This window comes from Oncorhynchus nerka, linkage group LG11 (assembly GCF_034236695.1).
Source record: "Oncorhynchus nerka isolate Pitt River linkage group LG11, Oner_Uvic_2.0, whole genome shotgun sequence".
NCBI classification, from domain to species: Eukaryota; Metazoa; Chordata; class Actinopteri; order Salmoniformes; family Salmonidae; genus Oncorhynchus; species Oncorhynchus nerka.
Window position 1 is genome coordinate 54,150,195 of NC_088406.1, and position 26,892 is coordinate 54,177,086.

At 43.4% G+C, this 26,892-nt stretch overlaps 1 protein-coding gene across 2 annotated transcripts; it reads left to right on the top strand.

Annotated features, from left to right (window-relative positions):
* Nucleotides 1–26,568, top strand: LOC115137154 (matrix metalloproteinase-23-like). Of its 2 annotated transcripts, XM_029673268.2 has the most exons (9): nucleotides 1–338; nucleotides 462–617; nucleotides 5,077–5,213; nucleotides 15,306–15,445; nucleotides 15,568–15,735; nucleotides 22,417–22,581; nucleotides 22,928–23,038; nucleotides 23,620–23,746; nucleotides 24,129–26,568. In XM_029673268.2, exons 2-9 carry the CDS (start codon nucleotides 468–470, stop codon nucleotides 24,319–24,321), a joined length of 1,191 nt encoding a protein of 396 aa, XP_029529128.1. In that variant the 5' UTR covers nucleotides 1–338; nucleotides 462–467; the 3' UTR covers nucleotides 24,322–26,568. The 2 variants fall into 2 exon arrangements, with proteins under 2 accessions (XP_029529128.1, XP_029529126.1); XM_029673266.2 differs by having other exon boundaries at nucleotides 1–617.
* The last annotated feature ends 324 nt before the right edge of the window (nucleotides 26,569–26,892 follow it).

Sequence of the window (26,892 nt, forward strand, 5' to 3'; positions counted from 1 at the left end):
CCAACTCGACTGACGTGCCCGAACTTGTACAACCGACACCTGATCCGTTCGGTCGCTGCATAGACCAGGCAGGGAAGTATCAAAGTTACCCAATAAACATACAAATGCGACGCAATTAACCAAGGACTCGGTTGAAAAGTAAGAGTTTACAATTTTATCACAGGGGAATAGCGCGGAATGCTGAGAATGATACGAGTTTGATGGGACAGGAGAATTTGGAGCTCCATGCCCAAATGGCCAATTCTCCGCAGAGCTGTTCAAATGTGGATTTCACGTTGTGATACGCACCACGTCCTGGTTCAGAACTCATGCTTTCTGCATGAAAACACCTGAATAAGGTAGCCTATCCAAGATGATCAATCTCTTTTATACCAATCCTTGCATTTAGCAGAATCATGTGCTCTCAACATTGAGTGTAGGTTACCATTGACTGTCAACTGTAAAAAAAAAAACGACTACAGGTTCCAATGGAGCACAGGAAGCAGAAGTTGAGTTCGGCCAAGGGCTTCGTCCCAGTGTTTGAGATGCGCGGAACTCGTCGGATACTTTTTCTACTAGTGCTGATGTTGGTAGGTTTGGATGGGGTCGGCGGACTCCCTGCGTGTAGAAGGAAAACGGTAAGTGGACGGCTGCACATGGAAATTATAAAAGTAATATTTAGACTGTTTGCCTGTGCGAGCAACTCAACAAACCCAGTATTTTCATTAATTTATTGTGTTTTGTTATCGTTTTTTTACAGACTGAAAAAACAAGTGTTTTAAGTAAGCTACACTGACAGTCACATTTTTCTGGTTTGATCCTAATGTATTTTTGTGTATGTTTATTTTTTGATCAGTGTTACAATAGCCTATAATAGGAAAATAAATGGGGAGAAAGAAGAAAAGAAAGGAAGGAGTGGTTTGGATGGTGAGGGGAGGGGAGGGGAGCGCTGGAGGAGAAGCTTCAGCTCACATGTGGGTGACAGATATTTTAGCACAGAGAGATGGATAGATGGAGAGGGGCTGTCAGGCGACGAGAGCAGATGAGGAGGGTTTTACATCTGTGTCGGGTTAAGTTGTGATTTCTGTTCCCTTTTGCACTTGTGCCACGTGTCTTTTTTTTAACATTTTCTTCCTAGAGGCCAGACATGCTCCCTTTTGCCAGGAAGCCTGAAAAATGCTTAACTTGACTTTAAGTTATTCCTTTTAACTCATAGTGGAAGAAATGTGGAGAAATAGAATGAACAACTCCAATTACTATTTTGTGTTTGGGTGGTAGTTGAAATCTTCCCCCAATTACTGATTAAAAAAAATGTCATAATTGAAGTGATTTTTTGCATGTAAACCTTGGTGGGGAAAACTCAACTTGTTTTTTTTATGCATGCCAGCAAAGCCACTACACAACACTAAACAATACATTAATTGCACTATAACGGTGACAAACTGTGCCCGCAAACTGTTAGGGTCTACATAAAGCTGTCCCTACAGCAGAGCTTTCTTTTCAGCACCATGGAGTGAATCCTAACCACTGCTAAACCTGGCTATCAGCAGAGCCTTGTCTGGCAGCGAAACAGTTCATTCAGCCTCATTTACTGCATTAAAAAAACTTAGCTGATATTGCTGACTTGCTTAAACAAATGTGGTTTCTACTGACAATTGAGATGTACAAACTATGGCATAAGGGGATGACGGGCAGATAATAGGCAATCCGTAATTTCGATTACGACATTAATGAGCGAGCTAGGACGGACGTAGTCAATATGTTCAGCGACAGAATTCAGAACATGGCCCGTTCTTACAGTATTCTCTCTGTATACCAAGTCAGAACCGTAGGATAAATAAAGGGGGAATATAAGCAGACAATGAAAGCTCTTATAATATTCAATGATTACATTTCTCTAAAACAGTCTACAGGCTACATGTGCACCACCAAGTCAGAACAGTAGGCTAAGTTATGAGGGAGAAAGGGAAATGATTAGGGTGAAGCACATGGGCTACTATGAGCTTACTACACAACATACATATTACTTTCTTAGCTACAGTATACATATCTCCCTGGCATATTACATCATTTATGCAGCAGCATACAATACACTTTTGGACTCAAATGGTTGTGCTGTGCTCACTTGAACAGGAAGGTGGCTCTGCGGTCCTTGTGGGCAAGTTTTGTCATCAAACTATGTCATCAAAGTCTGGCATTCTCTGGATTTATGATGGTTTTAAGACAACTGGCAACTCTTAAAAAAACAAAGTCGAATCATGACGTCATTGATCTTCAGATCAGAGCTCTAGAAAGAGCACCGAGTTCCAGACATGGAATTCCAAGTTGGATGACCATTCAAAACGTATTTTCCTAGTCGGAGCAAGATTTCCCAGTTCTGAGTTTCCAGTTGTTTTGAATGGGGCAGAAGTCATGTCGGAAAGTATTCAGACCCCTTGACTTTTTCCACATTTTGTTACCCTACAGTCGTATTCTAAAAAATGATTAAATTAATATTTTTCATGGCCGAGTGGCGCAGCAGTCTAAGGCACTGTATCGCAGTGCTAGCTGCGTCACTACAGATCCTGGTTCGATCCCAGGCTGTGATGCAGCTGGCCGTGACTGGGAGACCCATGAGGCGGCGCAAAATTGGCCCAGTGTTGTCTGGGTCAGGGGAGGGTTTGGCCGGCTGGGTTGTCCTTGTCCTATTGCACTCTAGCGACTCCTGTGGCAGGCCAGGCGCAATGCACACTTACACGGTCGCCAGTTTCCTCCAACACATTGGTGCGGCTGGCTTCCGGATTAAGCGAGCAAGATGTCAAGAAGCACTGCGGCTTGGCTGGGTTGTGTTTCAGATGACGCATGGTTCTCGACCTTTGCTTCTCCCGAGTCTGTACGGGAGTTGCAGCGATGAGAAAAGACTGTAACTACCAATTGGATATCACAACATTAGGGAGAAAAAGGGTTAAATATATATATATTAACAACAATGCAATAATTGTCACGTTCTCACCTTAGTTATTTTGTTATGTCTTTGTTTTAGTATGGTCAGGGTGTGAGTTGGGTGGGTTGTCTATGTTAGTTTTTCTATGATTTGCTATTTCTATGTTTGGCCTGGTATGGTTCTCAATCAGAGGCAGCTGTCTATCGTTTTCCCTGATTGAGAACCATATTTAGGTAGCCTGTTTTCTATTGTGTTTCGTGGGTGATTATTTTCTGTTTTCTGTTGTGTGTCTGCACAAGCCAGTACTGTTTTTGGTCGTTCTCTTTGTTAGTTTTGTTATCTCCGTGTTCATTTGAATAAATATGGACACATACGACGCTGCACCTTGGTCCTCACGTTCTTCCACCAACAACGGCCGCTACAATAATGTTTTTCCTCATCAATATACACATAATACCAAATAATGACAAAAAGAAAACAGGTTTTTAGAAATGTTTGCTAATTTATAAAAAATAAAAACTGAAATACCGTATTTGCATAAGTATTGAGAGTGTTTTCTATGAGACACTAAATTGAGGTCATATGCATCATGTCAGAGCAAAAACCAAGCCATGAGGTCGAAGGAATTGTCCAAAGAGCTCAGAGACAGGATTATGTCGAGCTTGGAGTTTGCCAAAAGGCACCTAAAGACTTACAGATCATGAAAAACAAGACTCTCTGGTCTGATGAAACCAAGATTGGACTATTTGGCCTGAATGCCAAGCGTCACGTCTGGAAGAAACCTGGCACCATCCCTACTGTGAAGCATGGTGGTGGCAGTATCATGCTTTGGGGATGTTTTTCAGTGGCAGGGATTGAGAGACTAGTCAGGATCGAGGGAAAGATGAACGGAGCAAAGTACAGAGCGATCCTTGATGAAAACCTACTCCAGAGCACACAGGACCTCAGACTGGGGCAAATGTTCACCTTCCAACAGGAAAATGACCCTAAGCACACAGCTAAGACAACGCAGGAGTGGCTTTGGGACAAGTCTCTGAATGTCCTTGAGTGGCCCAGTCACGGACTTGAACCCGATCTAACATCTCTGGAGAGACATGAAAATAGCTGTGCAGCAATGCTCCCCATCCAACATGACAGAGCTTGAGAGGATCTACAGAGAATAATGGGAGAAACTCCCCAAATACAGGTGTGCCAAGCTTGTAGCTTCGTACCCAAGAAGCCTCAAGGCTGTAATCGCTGCCAAAGTTGCTTCAACAAAGTACTGAGAAAAGGGTCTGTATATGTATTATGTAAATGTCATATTTACATATTTTTTTTATACATTTGCTAAAATATCTTAAAACCTGTTTTTGCTTGGTCATGATGGGGTATTGTGTATAGATTGATGAGGGGGAAAAACAAATTAATCCATTTTAGAATAAGGCTTTAACGTAACAAAATGTGAAAAAAGTCAAGGGGTCTGAATACTTTCCGAATGCACTGTATTTCAACCTTTTCTGGCCCATGGTGTTGAATGCTTATGCTTTTAAACTTGGAAGAGAGACCTTTAAACCCAGACTTGGACCACACACCTTCTCCACTGAATAGCAGGCTAGTGCTTGCTTTGCAACACTTGCGGTTAGCCACTGATTCCTTCCAAACCACTGATTTGAATTTGCGATTTTGATCTTGGTGTGTAATGAGCACCGATACGTTTTATCTATAATGTCTCTTCATATGACAAGGATTGAAAAGGATTTGCCAGTAGATGATGACCGCTTCTCTAGCTTGCTAGCTAAGATTTTGAAAGTGTGATGTTGACATGATCAGTCCAATCAAAGCTACAGTAGATATAAAGTGATTTGATGTCATTTTATCTGTGGCCAATGACCTTGAGCCTTCTTGGATGGGCACTTCTGATGTAAATCTATGGCAGGACCCAAGGGGCTTGAATTTTCGAGCTTGCCCTGAATGGCGGGTTGCCAATGGTCCTGTCTTGTTTCACAGGCTACTGATAATTTGTTATTTGTCTCAGGCGCTGTACCATTCTCTCTACTGCAACATACTGACTGTGCAAAGCTTCGCTCTCACTCTCTCTCCCACACACACACTGTTTTCACCTCTCCATGGTCATGTCATGCTCCTCTTGTCACCTCTAATGATCTCTCTCTCTCTCCCCCCTCCATCTCTTTCAGGAAGCTGGTGAGCGGTCTGTGGAGTCCCTGAGCTCTGTGAAGCATCATCCCGTGACGGGAGCGGCATTGAGCCGCTCCAAACGCTACGCCATCAACCCACTGGGACACAAGTGGAAGCATTTCAACCTCACCTACAAGTGAGACCCTGAATACCAAGTCAGACCCCTGTCCCTACCCCCTAGGCACTTTTGAAGATCTGAGAGGATTAGATATGCAGTGCCTTCAGAAAGTATTCAATCCCAATGTTCCTTCAAAAGGGACACTGAGCAAATTTCAGGTCTGCTGACCGCAAACTTGAAGGTGGTAAAAAATTCTGTGCAACTTCCAGCGTGCGTTTACTGTGAACAATAAGGCTGTCAAGCCTGTCTCGAAATACGACACTGCCCCTTTAATACAAAAAAAAAATCTTTACCAGACTCGCTTTTCAAAGATGTCTAGAAATGTTCACGTTTTGTGCTCCTGTAGAAAGCAATCACTCCCCTATTGCTGACTACAAATGATCTATAACTGGACTACTAACTCACTAACGAGCAAAGGATATGACCCTGCCACATACGTCTCGTGTCTGAGCCTTTGAATTGCGACTCCACTTTGTCTCTATACTGACATTTCGCTTGTTTGTTTGCCTTGCGGAGGGAATAACTACACTGTTTATATTCGGCCATAATCCCAGTCACCGTTCCATAGTTAAATGCGGTGGTTCGTGCTTTCAGTTTTGCGTGAATGCCGCCATCTATCCACGATTTCTGGTTAGGGTAGGTTTTAATAGTCACGGTGGGTACAACATCTCCTATGCACTTCCTTATAAACTCACATGCCGAATCACAGCCCAGGATTTTTTCAAATGTTGTCGTGTTATAGCCTGAATTTAAAATTATACTGAGGTTTTGTGTCACTGGCCTACTGACAATAATGTCAAAGTGTAATTATGTTTTTAGAATTGTTTTACACATTAATTACAAATGAAAAACTGTAATGTCTTGAGATGTCTTGAGTCAATTCAACCCCTTTCTTATTGCAAATAGGTGCTTAACGAGTCCCACAATAATCGCTGCCAAAGGTGACAAAAACATATCTAATTGGTAGTTACATTCTTGTCCCACCGCTGCAACTCCCGTACAGACTTGGGACTCGAGAGCCATGAGTCCTCCGAAACACTACCCTGCCTAGCCACACTGCTTCTTAACCCGGGAAGCCAGCCGCACCAATGTGTCAGAGCAAACACTTTACAACTGGCTACCGTGTCAGCGTGCATGCGCCCAACACGCCACAGGAATCAGAAGAGTGCGATGGGACAAGGACATCTCAGCTGACCAAATCCTTCAATAAGACCGCTGCGCCACTCGGGAGGCACAGCCAAAGGTGATTCTGACTCAGGGGTGTGAATACTTATGTAAATTAGATTTTCATTTTCACAAAATGTGACCTTTGTTTTTTTTTTAAAACATGTTCTCACTTTGTCATTATGGGGTGTTATGTGAAGATGGGTGAGGACAAAAATCTATTGAATCCACTTGGAATTCAGGCTGTAACACAACAAAATGTTGAATAAGTCACTGGGTATGAATACTTTCTGGAAGCACTGTAGATAAAGAAATATGGCAGCAATTCCCCCGAGTTTTAGTGGGTAAGATGGTTCCACCATATTGCTGACACCTATCCAATCCTCTCAGATGTAGTGTCGAGGAGGAAGGGACTATGGATTCAGGGAGTGAGAGAAAGAGACAAATGGGGAAAGAGAGAGATGGGGAGGAGATGGAAGAGACTGGGAGGTCGGCTTCGGAGTAATATTTTGAGAATTATGGCTTGGGGCCACTGGCCAGATATATAAATATTCATTGTGAAAGCAAAATTGATAACATACAATTATGGATATAATTACTGTTCCCTGAAGGAGGAACATTCTATGGAGAGTCAACAACCATTCATATTCCCCTGAAAACTGAAATAAATCCCAACTGGCCAATAGATGCCGAGCCTGCCCTCAGAAGCCCTCCTGGCTATAATACCCAAAGGCAGCCCATTGCCTCCATTTCCTCAATTCAGTACCCCTCTTCAGCAAGCTCAAATCCCCTGACAGCACGAGGCAAAAGTATAGGGAACAGTAGTTATTTTCATACATTCTCTTTCAGTTGGTCACTTGCTATAACATACAATGGGGAAATACAATCAAGCCCCAAGCCGGCCCACAGTTCCAAGAACACTACTTACCTTGTGAGTCTGAAATGTCAGAACTCGTACAAGGAACCCCAAGTCCAAAACAACAGAACACCTGTCATGACATGGTATCGACCACCGCAGCCCAAGGCTCAAACCCACAGGAGACTGTGGTAACCTTGATAATGCGCACGTTGCACGCTGCCAGCACCCACTTCTGGACCCAGCCATGTATTTTTTCCCGCTGCCCCTGTTTTTCGAGACAGGTGCATGATAGTGGTCCATTCTAAATCAAAATGAATATCACACATATATTATTTAGTATATGTAAATACAAGAATAAATCAAGAATAGTCGAGCCTGGGTGACAATATTAGCCTATCACTTGTGAATAATATATTATCACTTGTGAATGATTTGTATCACAGCTAAAGCGTCCAAATAACTTCTCAAAATGAAGCACATTAATCCGCTTTACAAAGGTCGAAGAGCCTAACTGGCATACATAAGCAGTGTGCTTCAAGTTTGGGGAAGATCATTTTCACCATAAAAATGCACCTTTATAATAAAACCATTACATGCAAAATTGCATTTGCGGTCACTTTTGAGAGTGGTGTTTTCCCGCTAATGGAACATTCCTGCTTATAGCCTTTCTGCGCTTATAATGTGCAGGAATAGCCTAATAGTTTAGCCGTGTGCACATTTCTGTGCATATCATTTGAATAAATAGCCTAATAGTTTATAAATATTTAAAACTAAACGTCTAAACTAAACGTCTGTTGTGTCAGCCTCATTGCATAAAAAAGTTTGTTTGATGCTAGTGGTTATATTAATTTGGGATCTATCGTATCACACAACTGTCCCAGACTATGCTTGGAATATTTATTTCTCACACAGAATAGGATAGGTAAACTTTTGTATACGGGGGATAGTAGATTGACGTAGGCTAGTGCTTTTGCTGTTTGTTAGGCCTCATTTTGTTGACGAAAAGTAAATGTGGACAGTTCTTCCAATATCTTCAATATGCACCTCGCAGTTGCATTCCCGATGTGTCCGTCTCCACTTGTAGCCTGTGAGAAAGACCCAATCACGTGATGGAGTGCCCTGCGAGTGAGATGAGAGGTGCTTCAGAGCAGGCAGACATGGATTTTTTTTAGGGTGCATTATGGCCACACAAAAGGGATGCCGCTGGGAAATGTGAGGGCTTCTCTAAATGTGAATAGGAAATTAACAGTGTGTACTGCCTGCGCAAAAAACAAAGCAGACCTCATGCCTTTCAAGGGACTTTTTTCAAATCATCATTATTTTTATTTATTTTTTATTTCACCTTTATTTAACCAGGTAGGCTGGTTGAGAACAAGTTCTCATTTGCAACTGCGACCTAGCCAAGATAAAGCAAAGCAGTGGGACACATACAACAACACAGAGTTACACATGGAATAAACAAACATACAATCAATAATACAGTCGAAAAGTCTATATACAGCATGTGCAAATGAGGTAGGATAAGGAGCTGCTCTGACAGCTGATGCTTAAACCTAGTGAGGGAGGTAAGAGTCTCCAGCTTTAGTGATTTTTGCAGTTCGTTCCAGTCATTGGCAGCAGAGAACTGGAAGGAAAGGCAGCCAAAGGAAGAATTGGCTTTGTGGGTGACCAGTGAGATATACCTGCTGGAGCGCGTGCTACGGGTGGGTGCTGCTATGATGACCAGTGAGCTGAGATAAGGCGGGGCTTTACCTAGCAGAGACTAGTAGATGACCTGGAGCCAGTGGGTGTGTGAGTATGAAGCGAGGGCCAGCCAACGAGAGCGTACAGGTCGTAGTGGTGGGTAGTATATGGGGCTTTGGTGACAAAACGGATGGCACTGTGATAGACTGTATCCAATTTGTTGAGTAGAGTGATGGGGGCTATTATGTAAATGACATCACCGAAGTCGAGGATCGGTAGGATGGTCAGTTTTACAAGGGTATGTTTGGCAGCATGAGTGAAGGATGCTTTGTTGCGAAATAGGCAGCCAATTGTAGATTTAATTTTGGATTGGAGATGTTTAATGTGACCCTGGAAGGAGAATTTACAGTCTAACCAGACATTTAGGTATTTGTAGTTTTCTAAGTCAGAACCGTAGTGAGGCTGGATGGGCTGGCAGATGCGGGCAGTGATCGGTTGAAGAGCATGCATTTAGTTTTACTTGCATTTAAGAGCAGTTGGAGGCCACGGAAGGAGAGTTGTATGGCATTGAAGCTCGTTTGGATGTTAGTTAGCACAGTGTCCAAAGAAGGGCCAGAGGTATACAGAATGGTGTCGTCTGCGTAGAGGTGGATCAAATAATCACCAGCAGCAAAAGCGACATCATTGATGTATACAGTCGGCCCGAGAATTTAACCCTGTGGCACCCCCATATAGACTGCCAGAGGTCTGGGCAACAGGCCCTCCGATTTGACACACTGAACCCCTGTCAGAGAAGTAGTTGGTGAACCAGGCGAGGCAATCATTTTAGAAACCAAGGCAGTTGAGTCTGCCGATAAGAATCTGGTGATTGACAGAGTCGAAAGCCTTAGCCAGGTCGATGAATACGGCTGCACAGTAATGTGTCTTATCGATGGCGGTTATTGTTTAGGACCTTGAGCGTGGCTGAGGTGCACCCATGACCAGCTCTGAAAGCAGATTGTATAGCGGAGAAGGTACGGTGGGATTCGAAATGGTCGGTAATCTGTTTGTTAACTTGGCTTTCAAAGACCTTAGAAAGGCAGGATAGAATAGATATTGGTCTGTAGCAGTTTGGGTCAAGAGTGTCTCCCACTTTGAAGAGGGGGATGACCGCGGCAGCTTTCTAATCTATGGGAATCTCAGACGATACGAAAGAGGTTGAACAGGCTAGTAATAGGGGTTGCAACAATTTCAGGCAGATAATTTTAGAAAGAGATTGTCTAGCCCGGCTGATTTGTAGGGGTCCAGATTTTGCGGCTCTTTCAGAACATCAGCTATCTGGATTTGGGTGAAGGAGAAGTGGGAAGGCTTGGGCGAGTTGCTGTGGGGAGTGGAGGGCTGTTGATCGGGGTAGGGGTAGCCAGGTGGAAAGCATGGCCAGCTGTAGAAAAATGCTTTTTGAAATTCTCAATTATAGTGGATTTATCGGATGTGACAGTGTTTCCTAGCCTCATTGCATTGGGCAGCTGGGAGGCGGTGCTCTTATTCTCCATGGACTTTACAGTGTCCCAGAACTTTTTAAAGTTTGTGCTACAGGATGCAAATTTCTGCTTGAAAAAGCTAGCCTTAGCTTTCCTAACTGCCTGTGTATATTTGTTCCTAACTTCCCTGAAAAGTTGCATATCACGGGGGCTATTCGATGCTAATGCAGAACGCCACAGGATGTTTTTGTGTTGGTCAAGGGCAGTCAGGTCTGGAGTGAACCAAGGGCTATATCTGTTCCTGGTTCTAATTTTTTTTTAATGGGGCATGCTTATTTAAGATGGTGAGGAAGGCACTTTTAAAGAATAACCAGGCATCCTTTACTGACGGGATGAGGTCAATATCCTTCCAGGATACCCGGTCGATTAGATAGGCCTGCTCGCTGAAGTGTTTTAGGGAGCGTTTGATGGTGATGAGGGGTGGTCGTTTGACCGCAGACCCATAACGGATGCAGGCAATGAGGCAGTGATAGCTGAAATCTTGGTTGAATACAGCAGAGGTGTATTTGGATGGCATGTTGGTCAGGATGATATGTATGAGGGTGCCCGTGTTTACGGATTTGGGGTTGTACCTGGTGGGTTCATTGATAATGTGTGAGATTGAGGGCATCAAGCTTAGATTGTAGGATAGCCGGGGTGTTAAGCATGTCACAGTTTAGGTCACCTAGCAGCACGAGCTCTGAAGATAGATGGGGAGCAATCAATTCACATATGGTGTCCAGGGCACAGCTGGGGGCAGAGGATGGTCTATAGCCAGCGGCAACGGTGAGAGACTTGTTTCTGGTAAGGTGGATTTTTAAAAGTAGAAGCTCGAAATGTTTAGGTACAGACCTGGATAGTAAGACAGAACTCTGCAGGCTATCTCTGCAGTAGATAGCAACACCGCCCCATTTGGCAGTTCTATCTTGTCGGAAAATGTTATAGTTAGGGATGGAAATTTCAGGGTTTTTGGTGGAGTTGCACCATGCAGTCTTACAATGTATTAAATCTTCAAAACATATAGCCTAACATTTGTAGAACAACTAAAGTTATATTAATAACTCTAAATTAAGCACATATGAGTACCAATTTCTTTGTTAACCCCTCAACATAGAATAGCATGTGTGCATTCCCTCAAATCGTTTGGAGAAAATATCCTTTGTATTTTATTCAGCTTTGATATAGTATTCTTAATATAAAATAATGCAACGGAATTCTAAGCAAATCTTGTCTGCTTAATTAACTAGTGTAGCCCACAGCGATATGGCATACTCAGATCAGGACCTAACATAAGGACAACTCAGAGTATGCTATTTGGTTCTTCTGAAATTGACTACATTTTCTTCATATCATGTTACTTTAGACTTGTCTAAAATAAATAATGGATTTATTGTAAAGGTGTAGGCTATATTACATGGCTTTATTAGACTTTTTAAAATGTAGATGCTCCATAGGTCTGCATCACTGGCTTGTAGTAGGAAGCCAGTGATGTGTGGAAGCCAGGAGATGCTAAATGTGTTTATGTTAATTGAAGTACCAACAGTTATTTGCTTGACAATAACCGGCTGACAAAATTTAGTGACTGTCACAGCCCTACGTATGCCTTTGTCTTTACATTTAAAAAAAATAGTTTTGTTCTCTAGCTGTTGTCTATTAATGTTCTTTATTATGTCATGTTTCATGTTTTGTGTGAACCCCAAGAAGAATAGCTGTCGCATTAGTATGTAACATCAATTTGGAGTCGCCTGGCACGGACTCCATATGGGAAGGGTATACTGATATAAACCTTTAATGTGGAAAAAGAAAGGCCCTACTCAAAAAGCTCCTGCAAGGACATCAAAATGTTCACCAAAGACCTCTGAAAAGGAGAAACTCCTTTAACCTGACACCAAATTGTGAATGAGAGACTGACGAAGAACCCTCTTGTAAAGGGCGCACGCGACGACTGTATAGTCGTAATGACGTTCGAGGGTAAACTCATAGCTGTCAAATTCAACCTTTCAGGGGCCAAACCCACAGATCCCATATCTGTGGTCATGGGTGCCAATCTCTCCTGTGCACCTGGGACAATAGACCCAATGACACAAAACCCACCACAGGTCCCCGCGGAGTGCACAGATCCCTCATTGAGAAGAACAGACGACAACACGCAGTTTTGTTGCATTTTTAATCAGAACAACAGTTTTATTCTGTGCTAACATAATTGCAAAAGGGTTTTCTAATGATCAATTAGCCTTTTAAAATGATAAACTTGGATTAGCTAACACAACGTGCCATTGGAACACAGGAGTGATGGTTGCTGATAATGGGCCTCTGTACGCCTATGTAGATATTCCATAAAAAATAAGCCGTTTCCAGCTACAATAGTCATTTACAACATTAACATTGTCTACACTGTATTTCTGATCAATTTGATGTTATTTTAAGAGAAAATAACATTTGCCTTTCTTTCAAAAACAAGGACATTTCTAAGTGACCCAAAACTTTTGAATGGTAGTGTATGCTGTTGGACCTTACCAACACATGGCCCTCCAACATCGGAAGGGAATGCCTCAGCGCCAGAAAAACAGTCCGTAACTCTAGGTAATTTATATGCAACTCCCTTTACGCTGTTGACCAAATCCCTCTGTCCGAGTACAGAGTAATACCATGAGTCTTTTACACTTTGTCCAGCTGATCCGCCGAGAACCGGCACTGTTTATTATTCGGAAGTTAAGTAACTTGGCAGCTTTCCATCCATCGGCGGTGTGCAAACGAGCCCCGCCTCCTTCATACCCTCTACATTCATGAACTCATCCATAACCTGGCAGCACCAGCCTGGCTGAATGAATGGAATCCCAGGTAGTCTTTAGCTCATCTGCAAAATGTTTAAACAGGGCTAAGCGACGCTTCACTTCTGCAGGGACAGAAGGTAAATACCTTCCCCCAAACCTGGAGTATGTCCACTGAGGGGGAGAAGATGGCCAATCCACAACCAGGTGATCTGCCGCCTTACAACACAGCTCCATCAAAGGCGCATTAACCACCAACAGTTCACTCTCCCCGCCAAATCCAAAGCCGGGGCTTTAGGTTGCCCCAGACTGATGTCATCCGAATAGTTAGCCTTTTTAAACTTACTCTTACCACTGGCCATCTTACTCAAGCAAGGAAGCACTGGCTAAACAAGCAGAGCAGAAATTAATGGGGTATTAGCAAACATAAATCCTACCCAAGTAAGGAAGCATTAGCTACACAAGTAGAGCAGAAAGTAGTTCGCTTTAAGCAAACACACAAACCGATACCAATACCCAAAACTCTCAACATCTAGGGGGATGAGTACTCCCCACTAACAGACACCGAAGTCAGAGGCAAATCTCGTAGTCTTTGTGTGCTTGAAAAGTTGGCTTGATAAGGCGAGCTGAAGAGAAAATAATTGAGGAAATGGATGTGAGCACCAGTATTATAACCAGGAAGGCAAGGCTTTCAAGGGTGGAATCTCACATGAATTGACACTGGAGAGACAAAGCAGGTACAGGGAGTCAAGCATTTACTAAGGAATGGACACGGAACGAGACAGGAACAGCATCAGCACAAGGGTAACAAAGACAAAAACAATGAATGCATCAGCAGGTACTAGGGCAGGGGAACTGACAAATATAGGGGAGTTAATAAACATGTGATGAGTGAGTCCAGGTGAGTCCAATATCGCTGATGCGCGTGATGAGGGAAGGCAGGTGTGTGTAATTGATGATGGCAGGAGTGCGTGATGCAGGGCAGCCTGGCGCCATGAAGTGCCAAGGAGGGAAGAGCGGGAGCAGGCGTGACAGTACCCCCCCTCTAGGGGCGCCATCCTACGTCTAACCCGGGCCAAACGGCCGAGACATAGGCGCTGGGCAAGCCGGTTGGGGCGTGGAAAGCCCGACAAACCGGCAGGAGCGTGGGAGCGTGGCAAGCCGGCTGAGACATGGGGGCCTGACGATCCGGCTGAGACAAGGACGCCTGTCGATCCCTCTGCAATGAGGGAGCCCGATGATCCGGTGGAGCGTGACATGGAATGGAAACCTGCCGAGCCAACCGAGGCAAGGAAACCTCTCGAGCCAGCCAGGGCGAGGCACCCCCAGTTGCATCGGTGGCCGAATCCACCCCGATGTCACCAACAAAACAAAAAAACTTCTGGGCCGGCTTGGCGAACAAGACCTGACGATCCGGCTGAGGCCCAACGTGGGATGGGCGCCTTCCGAGCCAACCGGGGCAAGGAAACCACTCGAGCAAGCTAGGGTGTGGAAGGCATCAACGGTGACCCGGAGCTGACGTCACCACCAACCGGAACACCAGTACTCCCGATGCTTCGAATGTCAGCTGATGCATTCTGTCCCATGAATTGACGCTGGAGAAGCGAAGCAGTTATGGGGAGTCAAACATTTACTAAGGAACGGACATGGAACAAGACAAGAACAGCGTCAGCACAAGGGTAACAAAGACAAAAACAGTTCATGCATCAGCAGGGAACAGGGGAACTGACAAATATAGGGGAGGTAATAAACAAGTGATGAGTGAGTCCAGGTGAGTCCAATATCGCTGATACTCATGACGAGGGAAGGCAGATTGAAGGCAGATTGTGCAATTGATGATGGTAGGAGTGCGTGATGCAGGGCAGCCTGGCGCCCTCAAGTGCCAAGAGGGGAAGAGCGGGAGCAGGCGTGACAGACTCGGCATCCATTGGCCTGTTGGGCATTTTTCAGGTGAATACGGTTGATCGTTGACTCCCCATAGTATGTTATACTGAATGACCGACTGAAAGGGAACAGCAATATGTTTTTGGGAATCCAAGTTCGTCGCATTGTCTGTCACTTTCCAATCTATACTTGTGTCTGTCTTTCTGTTCACATCTGTCTGTATGTCTGCGTGTCCGTTCACGTCTGTCAGGATCGTGAAGTTTCCCAACACGCTGAACAAAGACGGCACCCGCAAGGCCATCAGCATTGCGTTCTCCAAGTGGAGCGACGTGTCCCCTCTCTACTTTGCTGAAATCACAAACCCCAACAAGAGTGCTGACATTATCATCGGTAAGACCACATAATTAAATAGAACCTGACAGTATCACTATGGATTAGACATTAATAAGTTAATGGTGTGTGTGTGACTTTAATTCACCCTGCTTTAAATGTGTGCGCGTGTGTGCTTCCAGGCTTCTACACGTGGAACCACACAGACTGCTGGTGGTCTCCATTGCACCCCTGTTTTGATGGGCTAAACGGGGAGTTGGCCCATGCCTTCCTGCCCCCGCGCGGGGAGATCCACTTTGACAACCATGAGTTCTGGATCCTGGGGAAGTCCCGCTTCAGCTGGAAACAAGGTGCAAAGACTCTACTCCCTGTCTGTCTGTGCTCCGATTCTCTATCCTCCCCCAAAAAGTGTACTCGTTCACTTTCCCCCACCCATGGATTTCAAAGGAATCGATTGACGTTGATGACATCTTTTTTAGATGCTTTTGTCAGATGTAAACTTGATGTTGTCTTGAAAAAAAAATGGTTTACCTGGTTGTAATAGAGACCAGTTGGTTATAATCTGGTTGATGTATCCTCAACCAGAAAACCAGTTTACAACCAGAGGTCCACTTGATATTGTGTGTGTTAGATGGGCACGAAGAGGTTGCACTTTGTGCTGACTCTGCTCGCCAGACGAGCTACTGTAAATCGAACATACTTCCGTTATCCCCCTTGTCCTTTTTGGAGGCGGAAAATTGTATTTATTGGTTTTCACAACATTCAATAAGTCATGTGATATTCAGTAATTCCATTTTATAAGCACAGCAAATAACAAAAACAAACAACAAACAAACAAAAACAAAGAACATACAGCACATAGATACATCACACAAATGTATTGTATCATACAATAATATATAGGTAACTGCATATACAGGTAACTGCAAAAACAAAGGAAACTGTTATGCAGGTGAGTGAGGACCCAAAAGCGGTTTAACAGAAACAGAGTCTTTTAATGTCTAAACACAGGGAAGACATAAATCCTCTTCAGATGTATCGGTTGACAAAATAGACAACCCGCAGAAAGGGCGACAAATAAATCATAAAGTCCTCTGATCTTTACAGGAGAGTCCCCTTCTAGCAGCAGAGGAGAATAGCAGGGTTAGCGGCAACAGACTGCTGGTCTCTCCGGGTAGGCGCGGGTTGTAGAGGACAGAGGTACCTGATCACACGTAGCATCTGATGAAGAGGCAGATTACGACAGGACGGGACAAGGGTGAAGCAAACGAGAATCTGACAAAGACAGAAGCAGAAACAGAGAGAGAAATAGAGACCTAATCAGAGGGAAAAAAGGGAACAGGTGGGAGAGAGTAAACGAGGTAGTTAGAGGAGATGAGGAACAGCTGGGGGAAGGAAAGGGAGAGAAGGTAACCTAATACGACCAGCAGGGGGAAACGAAGTGAAGAGAAAGAACAGGAACAAGACATAACATGACAATACATCACAGAAACACCAACATAAAGTATCTCAATTAGGGCGTTGAGCAGCTCCAATGCACCTTGGCATAGATCAGGGGCATCATGCACCCCAAAAATCTGAGGGGGCACAAAGTATGTGAGGATGTCTGGGGGTGGTACGTAGGGGGGCTAGGCCCACCGTCCTTAAGTTGTATGTAGAATTTTTCAAACACCTAAAACAGCCTTTTCCTGCAATCGAGAGCCATAATCATTATGATTTAAAAAACACGTTTATTTTTCTGTATGTCTAAGCATACCTCTTGAGCTGTCTGTATCCTGGTGGCTATTTTTTTTAAAGAAACAAAATATGCTTCTCTGCAACAATCTGGGTAAAAGATTGAAAGGCATGTGAGTCTTACTTAGTACATTTAGTTGTTGTTTGCTTTTCTAAAGTCCTCCAACCTTTCCAGCAGGCATGCCAGCTAAGACGGTTAGACAAGCTAGCTACTCTAACTTGATTGATAGCCTGAAATGGTTTCTTGGTAGCTAGTTATGAGGTTGGGAACTTATCGGGGCTAGCTGAAGCCAACTTCATAAAAGTGCTAGGTGGCTAGTAGTATTACAGAGAAACAAACAACAACAACAGAAATGTATAAATACTGTATATACATTGCCTTCATGAAGTATTCACACAGCTTGACTTTTTCAACATTTTATTGTGTTACAAAGTGGGATTAAAATAGATTTAATTGTCATTCTTTCACAACAAAGTGTATTTTTCTCTACCCCAAAAATATTTTATTAGTCAATCAATCAAATGTATTTATAAAGCCCTTTTTACATCAGCAGACGTCACAAAGTGCTGTACAGAAATCCAGCCTAAAACCCCAAACAGCAAGCAATGCAGATATAGAAGTACAGAAGAACTCCCTAGAAAGGCAGAAACCTAGAGAGGAACCAGGCTCTGAGGGGTGGGCCAGTCCTCTTCTGGCTGTGCCGGATGGAGATTATAAGAGTACATGGCCATTAAGGCCAGATTGTTCTTCAAGATGTTCAAATGTTCATAGTTGACCAGCAGGGTCAAATAATAATCACAGTGGTTGTAAAGGGTGCAACAGGTTACTACCTCAGGAGTAAAGGTCAGTTGGCTTTTCATAGCCAAGCATTCAGAGGTTGAGACAGCAGGTGCGGTAGAGAGAGAGTTGAAAACAGCAGGTCCGGGACAAGGTGGCACGTCTGGCAAACAGGTCAGGATTCCATAGCCGCAGGCAGAACAGTTGAAAATGGTGCAGCAGCACAACCAGGGACATGGGGACATCCAGGAGTCATCAGGCCAGGTAGTCCTGAGGCATGGCCCTAGGGCTCATGTCCTCCGGGAGGGGAGGGAGAGAGAATTAGAGGGAGCATACTTACATTCACACAGGACACCAGATAAGACAGGATAATTACACCAGAAATAACAGACTGATTCTAGCTTCCGGCACATAGACTAGTGCTGCATTGATACTGGAGGTTGAGATGGGGGGGGGGGGGGGGGGGGGTTGACACTGTGGCCCCGTCCGATACCTCTTGACAGGGCCAACCAGGCAGGATATAACACCACTCACTTTTCCAAAGCACAGCTCCCACACCACTAGAGGGATATCAACAGACCACCAACTTACTACCCTTAGACAAGGCTTTATAGCCCACGAAGATCTCCTCCACCACACAAGCTCAAGGGGGTGAAAAAACGGACAGGAAGATCACGTCAGTGTCTCAAACCACTCAAGTGACGCACCCCTCCTAGGGACGGCATGGAAGAGCACAGTGACTCAGCCTCTGTAATAGGGTCAGAGGCAGAGAATCCCAGTGGAGAGAGGGGAGCTGGCCAGGCAGAGACAGCAAGGGTAGTTCTTCGCTCCAGTGCTTTGCTGTTCACCTTGCACCCCTGGGCTAGACTACACTCAATCATAGAACCTACTAAAGTGATGAGTCTTCAGTAAAGACTTAAAGGTTGAGACCGAGTCTGCGTCTCTCACATGGATAGGCAGACCATTCCATAAAAATGGAGCTCTATAGGAGAAGGCCCTGCCTCCAGCTGTTTGCTTAGACATTCTAGGGACAATAAGGAGGCCTGTGTCTTGTGACCGCAGCGTACGTACGGCAAGACCAAATCGGAGAGATAGGTAGGAGCAAACCTATGTAATGCTTTGTAGGTTATCAGTAAAACCTTGAAATCAGCCCTAGCCTTAACAGGAAGCCAGTGTAGAGAGGCTAGTACTACTATTAGCCACATTAATGGAAAATAAAATATCTTGATTAGATATGTATACAACGCCCTGGATCAATGAAATGTTAAAATCACCTTTGGCAGCAATTATAGAGTCTTTTTGGGTAAGTCTCTAAAAGCCTTGCACAACTGAATTGTACAATATTTGCCCATTATTCTTGAAATAATTATTCAAGCTCTTTCAAGTTGGTTGTTGATAATTGCTAGACAGACAAGTCTTGCCATAGATTTTCAAGCCTATTTAATTAAAAACTGTAACTACGCCACTCAGGAACATTCAACGTTGTCTTGGTAAGCAACTTCAGTGTTTATTTGGCCTTGTGTTTTAGGTTATTGTCCTGCTGAAAGGTGAATTCACCTCCCAGTGTCTATTGGAAAGCAGATTGAACCAGGTTTCCCTCTAGGATTCTGCCTGTGCTTGGCTCTATTACGTTAATTTTTAAAATCTTAAAACACTCCCTGGTCCTTGCCAATGACAAGCATACTCATAACATGTTGCAGCCACCACCATGCTTACATATGAAGAGTGGTACTCAGTAATGTGTTGTGTTTGCCCCGAACACAACGCTTTGTATTCAGGACAAAAAGTGAATTTCTTTGCCACATTCTTTGCAGTATTACTTTAGTACCTTATTACAAACAGAATGCATGTTTTGGAATATTTGTATTCTGTACAGGCTTCATTCTTTTCACTCTGTCATTTATGTTAGTATTGTGGAGTAACTACAATATTGTTAATCCATCCTCAGTTATCTCCTATCACAGCCATTAAACCCAGTAACTGTTTTAAAGTCACATTGGCCTCATTTTGAAATCTCTGAGCAGTTTCCTTCCTCTCCCACAACTGAGTTAAGAAGGGTGCCTGTATCTTTGTAGTGACTGGGTATATTGATACACCATTCAAAGTATAATTAATAATTAGTATCATGCTCAAAGGGATATTCAATGTTTTTTTTACCCATCTACCAATAGGTGCCCTTCTTTGAGAACCATTGGAAAACCTCCCTGATCTTTGAGGTTGAAATGATTTTCTCAGCTGCAGGACATTACAGAAAATTGTATATATACAGTTGAAGTCGGAAGTTTACATACACCTTAGCCAAATACATTTAAACTCAGTTTTTCACAATTCCTGACATTTCATCCCAGTAAAAATGTAATCCCAGTTTAAATATATTTGGCTAAGGTGTATGTACATTTCCCAACTTCAACTGTATTTTTGTACTTTTATTTAGCAATACAAGTCAATTAAGATCAATTTCTTATTTAAAATGACTGCCTACTGGGGAACAATTGGTTAGGGGGCAGAACGACAATTTGATCCAGCAACCTTTCGGTTATTGGCCCAATGCTCTAACCACTAGGTTCCTGCCACCCCTGTGGGGTACTGAAATGGGGTATTCATTTAAAAATCATGTTAAACACTATTATTACATACAGATTGAGTCCATGCAACGTATTATGTGACTTGTTAAGCAAATTTTCACTGCTGAATTTATTTAGGCCATAACAAAAGGGTTGAATACTTATTAACTCAAGACATTTAAGCTTTTCATTTTTAATTCATTTGTAAACCTTTCTAAAAACATAATTTTGACATTATGGGGTGTTGTGTGTAGATCAGTGACACAAAATCTCAATTGAATCCATTTTAAATGCAGGCTGTAACACAACCAAATGTGGAAAATGTCAAGGAATGTGAAGACTTTCTGAAGGCACTATAGGCTCCACATGGGGCGGCAGGGTAGCCTAGTGGTTAGAGCATTGGACTAGTAACCGAAAGGTTGCAAGTTCAAATCCCCGAGCTGACAAGGTACAAAATCTGTTAACCAGTTAACCCACTGTTCCTAGGCCGTCATTGAAAATAAAAATGTGTTCTTTTAACTGACTTGCCTTGTAAAATAAAAAATGACAAAAAGTATGTGAACATCTGCTCATCAAACATTTCATTCCAAAATCATGGTTATTAATATGGAGTTGGTCTCCACTCTTCTGGGAAGGCTTTCCATGAGCTGTTGGAATATTTCTGTGGGGACTTGCTTCCATTCAGCCACAAGAACATGAGGTTGGGCACTGATGTTGTGTGATTAGGCCTGGATCGCAGTCGGCATTCAAATTCATCCCAAGGTGTTCGATGAGGTTGAGGTCAGGCCAGTCACGTTCTTCCACACAGATCTCGACAAACCATTTCTGTATGGACCCCACTTTGTGCACAGGGGCATTGTCATGCTGAAACAGGAAAAGGCCTTCCCCAAACTGTTGCCACAAAGCTGGAAGCACAGAATCCTCTAGAATTGCATTATTCCCCCTCCACCAAACTTTACAGTTGGCACTATGCATCCGCCAAACCCAGATTTGTCCATCGGACAGCCAGATGGTGAAGCTAGATTCATCACTCCAAAGGACGCGTTTCCACTGAGTCCAATGGTGGGGAGCTTTACACCTCTCCAGCCGAGGCTTGGCATTGCGCATGATGATCTTAGGCTTGTGTGCAGCTGCTCGGCCATGGAAACCCAATTCATGAAGCTCCAGACAAACAGTTATTGTGCTGACATTGCTTCCAGAGGCCGTTTGGAACGCGTTAGTCAGTGTTGCAACCGAGGTCAGACGATTTTTACACGCTACGTGCTTCAGCACTTGCCGGTCCCATTCTGTGACCTTGTGTGGCCTACCACTTCGCATTTGAGCCGTTGTTGCTCCAAGATGTTTCCACTTCACATTTTACAGCACTTACAGTTGACCGGGGCAGCTCTAGCAGGGCAGAAATTTTACGAACTGACTTGTTGGAAAGGTGGCATTCTGTGACGGTGCCACGTTGAAAGTCACTGATCTCTTCAGTAAGGCCATTGTACTGCCAATGTTTGTCTATGGATATTGCATGGCTGTGTGCTCGATTTTATACACCTGTCAGCAATGGGTGGGGCTGAAATAGCTGAATCCACTAATTTGAAGGGGTGTCCACATACCTTTGTATATATAGTGTATATGTATATTTTTGAACTGGACAAATCTGAGGTGGCACGTGCACCTGTGTCACCTATGAGCATGATGCCTCTGGCATAAATTCTACAAGTGTCTGGAACTCTTTTGGACAACATTCTTCCACGAGAAATACCACACACACACACTCTCATTTACTCGTGTTTCCTTTTTTTTGGCAGATACCTGTACATACCAACACACCATTCTAGAATCTTTAAGTTTCCTCAACCATGATCACGTCTATAATGACTCTACGTATTCTACCCAGGAATCCCAATCCCCCTTGTCTTTTGATATATGTTGTGTACCTGCGTAATTGTGTCTATTCCCTCCCCCAGGTGTATGGTTGAATGACCTGGTACAGGTTGCGGCTCATGAGATCGGGCACGCCCTGGGACTGTGGCACTCCCGTGACCCCCAGGCCCTGATGCATCCCAATGCCACCTACACGGGCCAGAGGAACATTGCCCAGGACGACATCTGGGGAATCCAGCGCCTCTATGGTGAAGGAACACTCAGATCAATCATATGTTTTTTTGTTTGTGTGCGAGGATACATTAAGACTTTACATATATATATATATATATATACTTGTATTGTAATGATGTAGTTTCTAACATTGTATTAACATTGTCTTAACATTGTATTAACATATTCTCTATTCCCCCAATTCCCGCTCAACTCATTGTGCAATTACAACACAATAACAAGACAAATACCCCAGTACCATGTAACGTGTTAATACAATGTTGTTGATACACAAGTAATTTGTTTTAATTACACAGGTATAAGACATAAGTCTAAGAAAACGTTAATACCACAAATGTCTATATGTGTGTTGTATTCCAGGATGCACAGACAAGAAGCGCGTGTGTGATCCATGGGCTCGCCTTGGCTTCTGCGAAAGGAGGAAGAGCTTCATGAAGAAACACTGTGCCCGCCGCTGCGACCTCTGCTATGGTCAGACAGGCATATTGTCCACTCTTGATTGTACATTCATTTAAGTACACTGCAGTTCACCAGTTGGATTTTATATTGAATGTAAAGTTGCATTCTCCATGTATCTACATCTATTAACAGCATGCTTTTAGGACTGGATCAAATGGATCAGGACTCAATAGTTAAATGTGGATCTAGCCTGGTTTTGATAGATTTGATTTTGGACCTGCCTGGGTTTGTAAGAAGCTTTGGATGACAACATTTGCGAAACGGATAACTAAAATGCTTAAACCTTGTGTTATGCTGCACAAATTCAGGCTTTAGCTTGCCCAACTCTGTGTTCTGTGTCCTCCCTTGTCCTACTGTACTGATATCACTTCTGTGGCATATGTTTTATCCCCAAATAGACTCATCTTTACACAAATCCTCGCATCATATCTTCTCTCCTCTTTCTCAACCATATTGGAGGAGAACGTCCAAGGTCTCTCCCCTCAGACCTTCTCCGGTTTGAGAAGGAGGAGAGGAAATAGGATGCGAGCAATTGAGGAAAGATGAACTGAGAAGTATCATGACTGTCCTGGTATTTCACTCACTTCCTGTAGAGCCTCTTGAGGCCGTTATCAAGCCAACTCCACTGCCTTCCAACGTCAAGGTCAAGATGGTTCCTCGTGGAAAGGTTGTGGGCTTCCGCTGTGGGACGAAGAATCCTAGATCGCCTCCCAAAGTCAGGTGAGAGAATAGTCTAAATACAGTAATGTACAAATCATATTTTTGGTGTTTATTGGACAGGATAGAGAGCGAGAGAAGTAGATGGAGGAGAGATGGTGATAGAACAGTAGGTTGGATTCAAACCAATGCACATAGTGGCAGTACACAATACAAGTGATCCAGAGGCAGGGGCAGACGGCTTGTCCAAATCTCAGACCACTATATACCATAATTAATGGTCAGATTCTCCCATTGCTCTGTCAGGTCTTTTTATGGGAGTATTTCTTATTTTACTGTGACTATGTTTCTGGCAAAGGTTGTTGGCCATATGCACATAACATTTGAATGATTGATTCCTCTCTCCCTGTGCTCGTCCCTGGTATGACCTTTGACCTTGCTCCAGCTGGTACAAGGATGGAGAACAGCTCCTGATCTCTATCCCCGGCTACATCATCATGAAGGGCCGCGACCTCCGCATCGTTGCCAACGAGTTTAACGAGGGCACTTACACCTGTCGCGTCCATCGTAGCGGCAATGTGGTCTCTGCAAACTCCTGGGCCATCCGGCTGAAGCCTGAACAGCCCTCCAACAGTTGAGCTGAACGGAGTGAGTGAGGGTAAGGAAGAATGAGAGCTGGGAAGGAAAGTATAAGGCATGGAGGAAAAGAGGACGAACCCACAGCTGTGCCACATGTGCCTCTCCGCTAGCCGCAGTGGAATGCAGGTGGCAACAATTATAATATTAAAATGGAACTCAGCAATTTGACATCATACACCATGACGACTTCCTGATATTTAAAATCTGCCAAGACTGCCACATATTGGACCATATTCACTCAGGGGTTGTGAGCTCTGATTCAGAGGGGTTGGGTTAAATGCGGAAGACACATTTCAGTTGAAGACATTCAGTTGTACAACTGACTAGGTATCCCCCTTTCCCTAAAATAAAAAAAACCAACAGAAAACAGAAAAACTTCCTTGAGTTTAACCTTAGAATCAACAGATTATTTACCAATGGAAACAACCCTCTAGTCTAGAGCCAATAGTGTCAGTCTTGCAGATTGAAATTCTGTTGTTGTTAATGTCTGTAAACAGGAAGTTTCCCCGGTTTGTAGGATGATATCATATAGCTGAGTCTACCTTTAAGCAGATTGTACTCTGACAGTACTCCCCAGGTCATAAATGGGATAGACCCCAGCGCTCAACCTTATACTTCATTCATCATCAAGGACATCAGACTTTAAGATCCAGACAGAAAAGACTAGCTTTGCTCACCCTTTAAATCTGATGACTGTCATTTCCATGCAGTTGTTGTATTGATATATCTCACTTTGTAAAATGTCTAGGACAGAGTTGATATTTCTAGTAATATGTTTTGAGGAAAATGGTGGAAATATGATGCAGCTATCACTGTGTGTACAGTACTTACGGAAAGTATTCGCAGATTTAAGTCAGAACTGATATTAGGGCACTCAAGCCCCGTTTTTTATGCCTGGTTCTAACATGCATCCTGGTCTTGTCCACATTCTGACCGTGCCCACATTCTCAGACATGCATCTATAAACTATTGAACAGTCATCCGTTGTTGTGACGTGACTATCATTAATGCGATGACTGTTATCTTATCAAATCAATGAATTATTATTTCATTAGTATGTGATTTAAATTACTCGTGTAACAATTAACTCAGTAACTTGGGGCACCAGGGGGAAAACATATTTAACGAGTTACTATCTCTCAAATGAAACTCTTATAAGATATAGTTCAAGTCGGAAGTTTACATACGCTTAGGTTGGAGTCATTAAAACTCGTTTTTCAACCACTCCACAAATGTCTTGTTAACAAACTATAGTTTTGGTAAGTCTGTTATGACATCTACTTTGTGCATTACACAAGTATTTTTTCCAACAATTGTTTACAGTCAGATAATTTCACTTATAATTCACTGTATCACAATTCCAGTGGGTCAGAAGTTTTACATACACTAAGTTGACTGTGCCTTTAAACAGCTTGGATAATTCCAGAATATCATGTCTTAAGAAGCATGATGGGCTAATTGACATAATTTGAGTCAATTGGAGGTGTACCTGTGGATGTATTTCAAGGCCTACCTTCAAACTCAGTGCCTCTTTGCTTGACATCATGGGAAAATCAAAATAAATCAGCCAAGACCTCAGAAAACAAATTGTAGACCTCCACAAGTCTGGTTCATCCTTGGGAGCAATTTCCAAATGCCTGAAGGTACCACTTTCATCTGTACAAACAATAGTACGCAAGTATAAACACCATGGGACCACGAAGCCGTCATACCGGTCAGGAAGGCGACACGTTCTGTCTCCTAGAGATGAACGTACTTTGGTGCGAAAAGTGCAAATCAATCCCGGAACAACAGCAAAGGACCTTGTGAAGATGCTGGAGGAAACAGGTACAAAAGTATCTATATCCACAGTAAAACGAGTCCTACAGTATATCGACATAACCTGAATGGCCGCTCAGCAAGGAAGAAGCCATTGCTCCAAAAACCACCATAAAAAAAGCCAGACTACAGTTTGCAACTGCACATGGGGACAAAGATTGTACTTTTTGGAGAAATGTCCTCTGGTCTGATGAAACAAAAATAGAACTGTTTGGACATAATGACCATCGTTATGTTTGGAGGAGAAAGGGGGAGGCTTGCAAGCCGAAGAACACCATCCCAACCGTGAAGCATGGGGGTGTTAGCATCATGTTGTGGGGATGATTTGCTGCAGGAGGGACTGGTGCACTTCACAAAATAGATGGCATCATGAGGTTGTAACGCTTCTTGTCTGGGGAAGGAGAGGAGGACCAAGGTGCAGCGTGGTAAGTGTTCACATTATTTAATGAAATATGCAACACTAGACAAAACAACAAACACGACAAGCAAACATTCCTGAAATGTGAAACAAAAACACCAAACAGGAAACAACCACCCACAAAACACAATGGAAAACAGGCTACCTAAATATGGTTTTCAATCAGGGACAACGATTGACAGCTGCCTCTGATTGAGAACCATACCAGGCCAAACACAGAAATAGAAAATCATAGACAAACTAACATAGACAACCCACCCAACTCACGCCCTGACCATACTAAAACAAAAGACAAAACAAAGGAACTAAGGTCAGAACGTGACAGAGGTAGGAA

What these genes read in the sequence shown, in the direction of transcription:
- LOC115137154 (XM_029673266.2), top strand. Translation starts at nt 468, where the DNA reads ATGGAGCACAGGAAGCAGAAGTTGAGTTCGGCCAAGGGCTTCGTCCCA. An exon ending in GAGTGCTGACATTATCATCG is followed by an intron (nt 15,446 to 15,567) that starts GTAAGACCACAT and finishes GTGTGCTTCCAG; the next exon opens with GCTTCTACACGTGGAACCAC. An exon ending in CCGCTGCGACCTCTGCTATG is followed by an intron (nt 23,039 to 23,619) that starts GTCAGACAGGCA and finishes CACTTCCTGTAG; the next exon opens with AGCCTCTTGAGGCCGTTATC.